This window comes from Castor canadensis, chromosome 1 (genome assembly GCF_047511655.1).
Source record: "Castor canadensis chromosome 1, mCasCan1.hap1v2, whole genome shotgun sequence".
Lineage (NCBI taxonomy): Eukaryota > Metazoa > Chordata > Mammalia > Rodentia > Castoridae > Castor > Castor canadensis.
Window position 1 is genome coordinate 131,596,253 of NC_133386.1, and position 13,204 is coordinate 131,609,456.

At 50.0% G+C, this 13,204-nt stretch overlaps 1 protein-coding gene across 1 annotated transcript; it reads left to right on the forward strand.

Annotated features, from left to right (window-relative positions):
• The first annotated feature begins 2,470 nt into the window (after nucleotides 1-2,470).
• LOC109688578 (phagosome assembly factor 1-like) lies at nucleotides 2,471-7,892 on the forward strand. Its single transcript, XM_020167053.2, has 2 exons — nucleotides 2,471-2,573; nucleotides 5,085-7,892. The coding sequence occupies exons 1-2, from the start codon at nucleotides 2,508-2,510 to the stop codon at nucleotides 6,459-6,461; spliced, it is 1,443 nt and encodes a 480-aa protein (XP_020022642.2). The 5' UTR covers nucleotides 2,471-2,507; the 3' UTR covers nucleotides 6,462-7,892.
• Nucleotides 7,893-13,204: the final 5,312 nt, after the last annotated feature.

The window sequence follows — 13,204 nt, forward strand, 5'->3', positions numbered from 1 at the left end:
TGCCTTTGCACCTGCTGGGCTCTCTAATTACAAGGGTGTCTCAAGTCCAGTCTTCCTCTGGCTGCAGCTTGGCAGATGGCACTTTGGAGGTCTTCTTTGCCCCCCACCCCTTGGCCCCTCAGTGTGGCTTCTGCTGGGCTCCTGTAATACTCTTCAGGTCGTGTCTCCCATTATGGTCCTCTCCACATTTTATCTCAGTAATGGCTCACACTCATTTTCTCTGCCACAGTGACTTGAGCTCTGTGAATCTTGGGACTCAGTTATGCCTGTGGCTCTGTACCCAGCACAGAGCTCAGGGCCTAGCACACAGTAGACACTCGGCGAGCATTTGACTTAAGAAATGTTAAATTCATAGACAGAATCACAGTGTCAGGAGGGGATGGTGACTGGATGTTTGGGTGATTACTGGATGGAATCAGAACTGTAGGATGCTGGGATTGTGGAAATACAGTGACTAGATTTGTAGAGTACAGAAACATGGGACAGAACTTTCAGCTCTGTGTCTCTCTGACTTTCAGTTTTGTTTTTTTCTGAAGTGCTGATAAGCCTGCCTACTCTGGAGCCTACTTCGATCAGTTGAGACGGTCAATGTGACTGTCACATCTTCTCTCCTTGCTGCAGTGGGGTGATATCTGACATTTGTCTCTTTGTAACTAAACAGTTGTTCTAGGGCTCTGATTGGAAGACCTTGGTTGAATTATTTAACCCAACACGACTGTGTTTGGGGGTCTATTTTCTTGGGGGTCTGTGAACAGAGCCTCTTCCCTGGCCTGGCTTGCGTCAGTACTCAGAGTGAGGGCTTGGGCCAAGAAGGAGAAAATTTCAGGAAGGATTCTCTGCAATCAAGACAGGCCAAACTGCCTCAGAAGCTTGAGTTTTACAGATGGGGAAACTGAGGCTCAGAGAGGGTAGGAGACTGTTCAGGGTCACACAGCATGCTGCAGCAGAGGCCCAGCTAGGATCACCCATTGGGCTCCTAGTCAGGCTCCTTATTAAATCCCCAAAGTCCTCAGCTCACAAATGGAAGAGCTGTGGTGTGAACCCCAACTGCTCATTCTGAGGTGCTGTGCTATTCTGTCCCCCTTACTCTGTCATCTGCCCCATGTTGTGGGAAGTGGATGGTGCAAGGAGGCTGATGGGTAAAAAGCATGGTGGGGTCTAGGAACTGGGGAGGTGCTTAATTCTTAAACTATATAGACAGAGGCTTGGTGGTCTTGGCTCTGCCACTTTAAAGGAGCCTTTTAAAGATGACTTTTCAATTTTCTATAAAATGAAGATAATTACTGCCGAGCAAGGCCGTGGGAGGGACTCAATGGACTCATCTGTGGAAAGTGAGTCATGCAATTCTGAACGCATAGTAATTGCTCAGCGTTTATTACCAATAATAATAATAATAATCCCTTACAATATAAATTATAGAGGCAGGTATCCAGTAAACCTGGTTGAAAAATGGGGTGACCCAGTTCATACAACTGTCCTCAGAGCTGCGACTGGAGGGTGATGAGTGGGGGACAAGGGAAGGCACTTGTGTTTACTGAGCTCCTGCTGTGAGTCAGGCACTGTGCAAAATGTCACAGTTGCTGGTGTTGCCTCTGCGAGCACTCACAGCAAAGCAGTCGCAATTAGTTGACTGATTTTATAGACTTGGGGAAACTGAGGCTTAGAATGGGGAAGTGATTTGACTAAGGTTGTATGGTTTGTGAGCTTTACACCTTAAGCTGTTGGACCTGAGAGCCCCTGAGTAACCTTCCACATTTACACCTGTGTGTCCCTGACTGTGCTGAGAGACCCACACGATGCGCCCTGTGTTGGGCCTGGACACCTCAAGTGGGCCCTGGTCCCAGAGAGTGCACGGACCATCAGGCCTTTGCCTTTGCCATCCTCAAGCCCTCCATGTTTTTGAGGACTACCAAGTGACGTTCCACATGCCTGGTCAACATCACTTTCCTTTGCTCATCTGCCCACTCCTAGCCCCAGCCAATTGTCCCCCTACTGTGTGAAAGGCACTCCACTCTCTCAGCTTGCTCTGCTATTTCTACTGCTCAGAATGCCCTTTCCCTGTAGCCCCAATGGTTGAAACCATGGGTATCTCCAGTTAAAGACCTTGGAACTGGAAGGTCAAGGTCTCATTTTAAAACCAGGGCCTGGGAGGAAGAAGTGGGGTGGTCTATGTCTGAGGAGGCAGGAAGCAGAGAAGGGATGGGGGAGAGAAAAAAGAGTGAAAGGGCAGGCAGAGGCACAGTTACATAAAGGTGCATGCCCAAGGCCACGGCAGGACAGAAACCCTGCTGGGTGGGTAAAGGAAGTTCACTGCCATTGGCTTTGTGCCTTCTGTTCAGGGAATGATTTCGCAAAGAGGAATGCTTCAGCCAAGTGAGCAGCCAGGGTCAGTGAACTGCCAGTGAGTGACGGTGGGGTCCTCCCTCCTACCCCATCCAGCTCTAAACCCTACTCTGGGAGCTTCAGGACAGGCCCTGCCACTGGAGAAGAAAGGACACCTGTCTTCCATGTGTGTTTGTCTTCGTTGCTGGCGATTGCCATGGGAGTGGAACACCTTAAGAGCGTTTCCCAGGGTTCGTGCTGTGGCCCCATCTGATGTGCATGGTGACCCTGGGAGGTGGCACTCTTGTCCCCATTTTACAGATGGGGGCTCAGATGGGGGACTGGATATCCAAGGCCACACAGTGGGCTGGGATGTTAGTTTTTGTGCTGTTGGCACCTGTAGCAGTGGTGCCAGTAAATGAAACGTAGGTAACAACTTAGCTGATGCTCACAATGGGGGAGATACATTCTGGTCTTAAGTCACTTAGTTGTCCCAATTCCATGTAGAGGGCACTGCTGTTACCACTCCCTTTTTATTTTATCTATCTATCATCTATCGATCTATCTATCTATCATCTAACTATCTATCTATCTATCTGTTTTTGTGGTATTTTGTGGCTTATACCTTGAGCCACTCTGCCAGCCCTTTTCTGTGATGGGTTATTTTGAGATAGGGTCTTACAAACTATTTGCCTGGGCTGGCTTTGAACCATGATCCTCCTGATCTCTGCTTCCTGAGTAGCTAGGATTATAGGCACGAGCCATGGGCATCCAGCATCACTGCTATATTACAGAGAAGAAAACTGAGGCATGGTGACATTAGATAATTTTCTCAATTCACAGAGCTGGTAGATGTGGTGGCTAAGAGTGGAATTCAGGTCCTCTGGCTCCAGTGTCCGTGGTTTTAGCAGCTTCACTCACGCGGAGGCTAAGGAAGAAGGGTGCTCCAATTATGTAGCCTGGCCCCTGGCCTCTCACTCACAGATGGGTCAACAAGTACGCGAGGCTCACAGCATAGTGAACTGGCCTGGTCCTGGGGCAGGTGGACCCAGGGATGCTGCCAGCTTCACCCAGCCCAGTCCAGGTTAGGTCAGGAGCTCTCCAGGTTGGAGGTACTCCAGATAAGGAACATGCCCTGGGCTGGCCTTCCTTATCTCCGGGGGACATCAGCAAATGGACAGGCTGTTGAACTCGCAAGTAACGATCACTGCTTGCTCCTAGGGCGAGGCAATTGGTGGATATGGGAGGGTCATCGCACTGAGGTCAGGGCCCTTGGGCAGATGTGGTCAAGGAAGGCTGGGACCTGAGGGTCCTGCTGTGGGTCAGGCCCAGCTTATTGCACAGACATGGGCAGCCAGGAGCTTGGGCAGTGAGGAGGTTAGTCTCTCTCCAGCCCCAGACCCTCATTCTGAGTATAAACTCCTTAGACAGTACGTGGCTCTTTTCCAAGGAAGGAAATTCCTTGTCAAGCAACTCAGAGGTCAGAAAAGTTCCAGGCAGGGTTTGCATTTCCACCTGCTCACCCTGGCTTTCAACAGTGGCTGATGGGAGAAGAGGGGGGCTGGTGTCAGTTCCCCTGGGGCGCCCATTCTGCCTGGGCTTTCCAGCAATTAAATGGCTCGTGCCTGGTGGCCCTCTGCTCCAGCCCAGTGTATCAACATCCATTTGGCCATGCCATAGTCCTGTTGTGCTGATATGATTGTTTAAGTATCTGTCATCATAGGAGGAGAAGCAGGGTGGTGGAGGGAAAAGGTCAGCCACATTCAAGTTCATGCCCTGCAACAGCCTCTGACTCCCCATGTGTACTTGGGCCCTTCCTTCTTCAGAGCTTCGGTTTCTTCACAGTGTACCTGTCTGGGCCATTGAGTTATGTGGAACAAGAGGCAAAATACCTGGTAGGGAGAAGTCACTCAGATGGTATATGGGCCAGTGAGAAATGTTTGGGGTCAGGGGACAGGGAGAGAGCAATGGGGTATCACAGAAACAGGGCAGATATTCGAGCCAGAAAGACCCAAGTTCAAAGTATGGTTCTGTCACTTTACTCATTGTTATAGGCAGGATTCTTGTTCCTCTTCCACACCACCCATTCATTTCTTGAAATACTAACCTCCAGTATCTCTGAATGTGACTATATTTGGAGCTTGGATCTTCAGAGAGGTAAGTTAAAAACAGGTCAATAGGATGGACCCAATATGGCTAGTGTTCATAAGAAGCAGAAATTTGGATGTGGACACACACAGAGAATGCTGTGTGAATATAGAGCCAGGGAGAGAAGCCAGCTCACAGCCAGGCGGTTCATACCTGTAATCCCAGCTACTTAGGAAGTGGAGACAAGGAGGATCACTTCTTGTGGACAGCCTAGACAAAAAGTTAGTAAGATCTTATCTCAACAAACAAGCCAGGTGTTGTGGTATGTACATTTGTATTCCTAGCATTGAAGGAGGCATGAGTAGGAGGATCGAGTCCAAGTCAGTCTGGGGAAAAAGTGCAAGTCCCTACCTAAAAAATGACTAAAGCAAAAAGGGCTGGAGGTTTGGCTCAAGTGGTAGACCACCTGCCTAGCAAGTGCAAGGCCCTGAGTTCAAAACCTAGTACGAAAAAGAAACTAATCCTGCCAACACTTTAATCTTGAACTTCCAGCCTTTAGAACTGTGAGGTAACAAATGCCTGTTGTTTAAGTCACCCAGTGTGTGGAACTTTGTTTATGGTAACTCATGCAACTCTGATCTAGTTACTTAAACTCTCTGTGCTCTCCCCAGTAGATTAAAGGAGCTAATGCGGCTTCTGCCACAGTGTCTGCCCCCGCTGCTGCAGGTCGGGTCCCGTCTGCACTGCCGCAGGAGGCCGTCCGGGCCCGGCGAACCGAACCAATGCTGGACCTGGAGGTGGTGCCTGAACGCTCTCTGGGGAACGAGCAATGGGAATTCACGCTGGGAATGCCTCTGGCTCAAGCAGTAGCCATTCTTCAGAAGCACTGTCGCATCATCAAAAATGTCCAGGTTCTCTACAGTGAGCAGTCTCCTCTAAGCCATGACCTCATCCTTAACCTGACTCAGGACGGGATCAAACTACTGTTTGATGCTTTCAATCAGAGACTTAAGGTGATTGAAGTATATGACTTGACTAAAGTAAAGTTAAAATATTGTAGAGTGCATTTTAACTGTCAGGCCATAGCTCCTACCATTGAGCAGATTGACCAGTCTTTTGGCGCAACTCATCCTGGAGTGTACAACTCCGCTGAGCAGCTCTTCCACCACAACTTCAGAGGACTGTCTTTCTCTTTCCAGTTAGATTCCTGGACTGAGGCTCCCAAGTATGAGCCCAATTTTGCCCACGGTCTAGCTTCTCTCCAGATACCCCATGGAGCAACTGTAAAACGGATGTTCATCTACAGTGGAAACAGCCTACAGGATACCAAGGCTCCTGTGATGCCCCTGAGCTGTTTCTTGGGCAATGTGTATGCTGAGAATGTAGATGTTCTTCGAGATGGAACAGGACCCTCAGGTTTACGACTTCGCCTACTTGCTGCAGGTTGTGGACCTGGCCTTTTAGCAGATGCCAAGATGCGGGTATTTGAACGTTCAGTGTATTTTGGTGACTCCTGCCAAGATGTTCTTAGCATGCTTGGCTCTCCACACAAAGTCTTCTATAAGTCAGAGGACAAGATGAAAATTCATTCTCCTTCCCCTCATAAACAAGTTCCATCTAAGTGCAATGACTACTTTTTTAACTACTTCACTCTCGGGGTGGACATCCTCTTTGACGCAAATACACACAAAGTGAAGAAGTTTGTCCTGCACACCAATTACCCTGGGCATTATAATTTCAACATTTATCATCGCTGTGAGTTCAAGATCCCACTAGCCATAAAGAAAGAAAATGCAATTGGTCAGACAGAAATATGCACAACATACAGCAAGTGGGACAATATCCAGGAGCTCCTAGGCCACCCTGTAGAGAAGCCTGTTGTCCTGCACAGATCCTCCTCTCCAAACAACACCAATCCATTTGGCTCCACATTCTGCTTTGGTCTCCAACGAATGATCTTTGAAGTCATGCAGAACAACCACATTGCCTCAGTGACTCTGTATGGCCCTCCTAGGCCTGGTACCCACCTGAGAACAGCAGAGCTCCCCTAGAGACATCACCATCCATAACCCTCTACTTATGGAACTGTGCATTGCATCCTACTCAGTGGGTTTCTGTGCTACCCTTTGGGTTTTCTTGGACACCTTGCCAGGGTTGAAGGGCTGAAGGATGTTCTGAGGTGGAACTCAGGCTGAGTGCTCTGCCATGGGACAAGGGACCCAGATATTCTTCTATCCGTCCTAAAAGACTACTGCTGTTGGCAAGAAACACAGACTGCAAAGAGAAGCACAAACTTTGAGCCTCACTTGATACTTGGACACAGAGGCTCTCAACTAACAAATTAAGGGGGCAGGACACATCAAACCCTGTCCTATATACATGGGAAAAATGGGTTTCTTCCTGTGGCTGAGGACACAGGCACCCAGGATAAGGACAAGGTCCTGCCTTTGGCTCCATATTGCCACTTGACCCTTAAGACAGGCAGGTAGCATGTCCATAATACTTGGTTGCAACATTTGCACTACATCCACTTCACTTACTTGATGAACTGGCTGTGGTCAAGGTGGCCCACTTGCCCATCCCTGTTACTTGTGAGCACATGTTCCCTGCTAGGCCCAGAAGGAGCACCCAACTGGTAGAAATACAGCTTTCTGCCACCCAGGTATGTGCCCAGGCCTGGTTCCCACTGCTCTTGGAGTCCACTTCAAGGTTGCCTGTGCCCCTGTTTGGCCTACCCTGGCTGGCAGGGCTGTATGTTTCCATCTGTTTGCCTCTTTTATTTAATGCCAAAGTTTTAGCCAAAGACATGTTCCTCCTTTTGTTGTGTTCAGCATTGTTCTGCACTGCAGGCCAATTTCCTGTCCTGACTCTGGGCAGTGTCCTCTGGCCTGGCCACTCAAGTCTCAAGTCTTCTTAGGGGCTCAAGGAAGGCTCAGCTGCTTGGTTTCTTCATGGGTCTTGCTATTAATAGGAAGTAACATATATGTGCTTTAAAAACATTAGTCCTTTTGAAAAGATTTGAGAAAAGAAATGTATAATTTTATCCCATTTTTAATATTTTGGTCTAGCAACTTGTGATACATAGATGACAATTTTGTGAGTTTTTCAAATGTGTGTATAGATTTTTGTAAATATGACTTTTTGTAATTAACTCATGTACAGCCTTATCCTGTATAGCTCATGATGAATGTGCAGGGGACCCGCCCCAGATGCCTATAGTTTCTGGGCATACACCCAGGCTTGTGTGGTGTTCCCATGACTTTGTGACTGACGAGTGTCTTCCCATTTGGACCATGGTCTGGCCAGAGACCATGTACATCCCACTATCAGGAGTAGTCAGGACTGTTCCATCTTCTCCGAATGGGAAAATTCCTCATCCCTTGCCCACCTCCATCCCCTCTCCAATAAAGCACCTATGCCCACAGCAGTGGCCCACCATGTGCTGCTACAGGGGTGTTTGTACTAAAAAAAAAAAAAAAAAAAGGAGCTAATGCCTGAGAAAGCACCTGGCACCCAGTAGGTCCTCAGCAAATGCGAGCTCTGCCTCCCCTGTGAGCGTGGCAACAGCAGCTGGCTCTCTGGGGGAGGGGAAGGGATATTGCAGAGTCATTCTGCATCAGCAGAGCCCAGGATGGCTCACCCTTGACCCCGCCTTCATCTTTCCCCAGATATGTAACCCTGTTCCAGCCCAGCCCTGATCTTGGACCTGGCTTTTTGCCAGGCTGGGAGGGTAACAGGGTGCACAGGTACCTTTGCCAAAATCAGGGCAAAGCTGCCATGAATGACTGACTGGCTTGGCACAGGGCACAGAGCACTGAGAGGGGTGGTGGGGTAGGGAGCAAAGCTCAGAGGTAAAGGGCAGGGGCAGGGTGGAGGGGCTGACTGCTGTGTGTTCTCTTAATTTCACCTGATGCTCACAGCAGCTGTCTCAGCTGGGCTCCTCCTTCTCCCGTGAGAGAAACTGAGGATGGGAGTTGCTGAGGGACCCCTACTCAGCAAACCTGGGTTGGGATTAGCACCTCACTACTCTTACTCTTTCCCTGGCTCGTTCCATCAATGGGCCTGCTCAGGGCTTGGAAAGGGAAAGCATTGGGATGAGTCACGAGGTCCGAGTTCCAATACCAGCTGGACTGGGTGTGGTTCTTGGGACCTCCTTCAGGGAGGCTAATCATGGGGGCTTTGTGCAATGGGGAGCCCTTCTCTGCCCCTCGCTCTCAAGGCCCTCAATAAATGGCAGCTATTGTGACTTTCACAAGTTACTGCTCAGAACTGTTGCTGAATCGAATTCCTGGAGAGCCAGGAAGTGTGTGTGTGGGTGGGAGAGACGTCTGGCACTTCTCGTGGACCCAAGCTTCCTTCCCACGGCCTCCCTCCCCTCAGTGCCTGGCAGCCTCTAAGGGGAAGGTATGGACAAGGTATGGGACTCCGCAGCCCACAGTACCTGGTACCTGTCTGAAACTCAGCTCTATCTGCAGCCCCCAGTTCAATTGTGCCCTTTTACTTTCTTTCTAGCACACCACCACTTAAACTTACATTTTCACTGTCACCTGCCTTTCCACCTCCCCCAACAGAATGAGTCATACAGCAAGGAGTTTATGTTGTTCTCTGCTCTATGCCCTGTACTTGGAATAGTGTCTGGGACATAGGAGGTGTTTAGTCAGTACTTGATGAAGGGAAGGGAAGGAAAGAGGAGGAGAGAGGAGGGAAGGAAGGAAGGAAGGAAAGAGGGAGGGAGGGAAGAAAGGTAGGAAGGAAATAAGGAGGGAGGGAGGGAAGGAAGGAAAGAGGAAAGGAAGGAAAAAAGGAAGGAAGGAAGGAAGGAGGGAGGGAGGAGTGAGGAGGGAGGAAGGGGGAGGAAGGGAAGAAAGGTAGGAAGGAAATAAGGAGGGAGGGAGGGAGGGAAGGAAGGAAATAAGGAAGGAAGGAAGAAGGAAGGAGGGAAGAAAGGAAGGCAGGTAGGCAGGTGAATTCAGACCCAGCTTTGCTTTCTAGAGGCTCCTTCTGGCACAGGAGGCCAACACAGCCTCAGACTGACTGCTGGTGTGACATGTACTATGACTGGTGGAAGGAGGCACCAGGCTGGGGACACCAGAGCAGATGGCAGCTGATTGGCTTCAGGTGGCCTGGGAAGCCTCTCAGAGAAGCCTTAGATGAGAAGTAAAAAGTGAGCAGATGTTGGAGGGACAGGAGTGGACAACATTCCAGGCAGAGAGTATGGGCAAGGACTCAGGAACAGAAGATCACCTTGGCTTAAAGGCGCTGTACGGTAGGCAGGGCACAGTCAGTGAGGGCAGTGACTGGAAGGTGGGTGCAGGGGTGGGGTGGTAGGACACAGCTCAGGGACGTGCACATTCAGCCTGTTTCTTCTTCCTGTCCTCAAAGGCTTCCTGCCAGGTGAGAGCTGGGACTGGCAGCTGTTTGCTGGGTGGTTGCAGATTTCTCCTTCCTGTCCCAACTTTGCTGGATGATCTCAGTCCCTCTGAGCTGGTGTCTCTGCCTCTGCCTCTCCCTTTGTCCCTCTCCTGAGAGAGTGCATGCTTGGGATCCCTGGGATCTTAGAGTGGCCCCACCCTTCCTAGCCTAGGCTTCCCCCAGACTGGCAGTGGGTGGTCCTCAGGTCCTCCCTACCTCCTCCAGCCCATGCTTTGACAGTTGACACAGAAGCAGGACAGTAGGTGGTGGTTTTCCAGCTAGGTGACTGTTCCCTGGCCCCAAGAAGGATTCATTCCACCTTGCTAGGGGTTCTAGTCCTCCAAGGCCTGTCCCAGACCATCTTGGTGACCTCAGCAATTTTTTTCTCAGTACTGGTGCTTGAACTCAGGGCTTTCACCTTGGGCCACTCCACCAGCCCTATTTGTGAAGGGTTTTTTCCAGATAGGGTCTTGTGGAACTATTTGCCCAGGCTGACTTCAAAGAGATCCTCCTGATCTCTGCCTCCTGAGTAGCTAGAATTACAGGTGTGAGCCACCAGTGCTCTGCAAGTTTCTGCCTTCCCCCAGGCCTTACTTTTTAGTTTGTACTAAAAAGTACAACTGGGGCCAGTTCTGCCTGAAGAGCAGACAGACTGCCATGCCATTCAATAAGCCCTAGGCACTGAGCAGCCCAACCCGGTCTTGTGCTGCACTCTGGGGACAAGGAGTACCAATGTTGTCCAGTGAAGACCAAGAGCCATGGACAAATCCATTAGCCCCATTTCACCCCAGACTCAGTAATAATCCCTGATAAGAACTGCCCCTTGCAGTCTTAGCCACAGCTGGTCTCATTCCTTGCAGAACAAAGCCCACTGTCCCTTATCTCCTGCCACCTCTCTTTGTCTGTTCCTAGCCCTTGCTTTCTCCCAAATGCTACTTAAGGCCAGACCTGCCAAGAGAAACTGCTGTGCCATTTTTTCTAGGGCCAGCCAGCCTGCTTATTAAACTTTTGGACATGAGATACCTCTCATGAGCCTCCTTTGTGTGCAGTGTGTGGCATTTTCCTAACATTTTGATGCCGAAACCCGGGACCAGGTGAGCTTCTGGCATCGATCTTGCTCTCCCAATCAGTAAATTCAGGCCCTCCTGATATACGCTGCGCTCCCAAGCCTACTTTGGCCACAAGGCAGACATCCCCTATATAGGGGTGCCTGGCTGGGGGATTATACTGGCCTGCCAAAGCCACGTAGGTGGGAGCAGCCTTCCTTAAGCCTCGATAAACTTACTGGGATCTGAGCTGCTTTGCCAGGACCCCTGACCCCAGACTAGTGCCGCCATTGCCACTCTCACTCACAGGGAACCTCCTCAAGCCCAGTGAGCTCCCATTACTTGCCCACCACTGGTTGATTTCCTTGGTTCTCCCTTGGTGAGTTCCCTCGCGCTGTTGCACCGTGAGTCATGGTTCTCTCTCTCTCTCTTGGGTGGTCAAAATCCTAGCACTAGGTCCTGGTTCACTCCTCCCAGGAACTGGGTTCCTGGGGTGTAGATGATCCTCTTGGTGAAGACGTTCCCTTGAGGTCCTCCACTCCTCTGTTTCGTCCAGGAAAGAAATATCTTGGGGATACCCACCATATTCTTCCTCAGACTGGGTCTCATCATGGGGACTGGACCTTCCAAAATTCCCTCAGACAGTCCTCTGGGCTGCCTACTGGCCAACCTCGAGCTCTTACAACTCTCACCTGATCTCAAAGCCCAAAACCTCATTTTTCTTTCCAATCAGGCTTGGCCACAATACCAATTGGACAATGATTCAAAATGGCCGCTTAACGGCATGCTCAACCCTAACATTCTCAGGGATCTCTATAACTTCTGTGAATGCACTGGAAAGTGAAAGGAGATTCCCTATGTTCAGGCCTTCTCTTACCTCTGTTGTAAACCTTCTCTCTGTACCCGTTGCTCCCCTGCCCAAGTCCTTATGGCTACAAAGACCCCAACTACCCTTCCTGACTCCAAAGCTTTCCCTTCTTTCAATCCCGCTGATGAGCCTCCCCCTATCAGACATGGGCTGCCATTGTTCAACAATTGGCCCCTGCCCCTCCTTCTGCCACTCCTTCTGCATCTCCTTCCACTGCTTCCTCTGCCCCTCCTCCCACCCCTTCCTCTGCTCCTCCCTCTGCTTCCTCTTCCCCCCACCCTCCTACCAACTCAGAACCACTGGATCCCCTGAGTCCCCCACACACTTGCTCTCACGGACCCCTCAACCAGCTGGTTTCCCTCTACCCACTCTGAGAGGTGGCTGGCACCAAGGGTATCATGCGAGTTCATGTTCCCTTTTCTCTCACAGACCTGTCTCAAATTAAAAAATGCCTTGGTTCCTTCACCACTAACCCTGACTCATACAAAAGAATTTCAATATTTGGCCTAATCTTATAGCCTCACCTGGCATGACATTTATACCATCCTCTCCTCAACTCTCCTCCCGGAGGAGAGACAAAGGGTCTGGGACACGGCTAAGACACATGCAGATGAGATTCACTGCACCACCCCTGCCCACCGTGTGGGAACGTTGGTGGTTCCAGAGACAGAACCCCACTGGGACTATCAAACTAATGACACAACTTCCAGAGACCAAATGGTCACCTGCCTAGTGGCAGGGTTAAAGAGGGCTGCCCAAAAGGTTGTTAATTTTGATAAACTCAGGGAAGTTCAACAAGAAGAAAAAGAAAATCCAGCTAGTTTCTTGTCCTGACTCACAGAGGCGCTACCATGCCATACCAAAGTTGATCCTGAAACACAAGACAGGACAATTATTCTTATGACCCATTTTATCTCCCAGTCAGCCCCAGATATTAAAAAAAAAAGTTAAAATGACTAGAAAATGGTTCTCAGACTCCACAGGCTGAAATTCTAAATGTGGCTTTTAAGGTTTATAATTACCATGAGGAACAGCAAAGGGCTGATAAGGAGAGGAGAGATAAGACCAAATTCCAGATGTTGGCCCAAGCCCTTCAACAAAACCCCTCAGCTTCCAACTCACAAGGCCAGGGAAAATCCTGAACACCTCCCGGCCCATGTTTTTGGTGTGGCCTTGAGGGACACTGGGCCTGTGCCTGTCCTAAGATACACTGCCCACCAGGACCATGTCCTGAGTGCAAACAGGAGGGCCACTGGGCAAGGGAGTGCCCCTCCACCTCTCAAGGTGGGGGGGTCTAGACCCCCTTAATGTTCCTCTTCCCTAACTGATTTTCTAGGACTAGTAATCATGGCAGAAGACTGACGGAGCCAAGGACTCCCAGGCCCGGTGACCATAACTTCATGGGAGCCCATGGTAACTGCCCTCATCAAAGGTAGGCCTTTCTCTCTCCTCATAGACACCAGTGCCA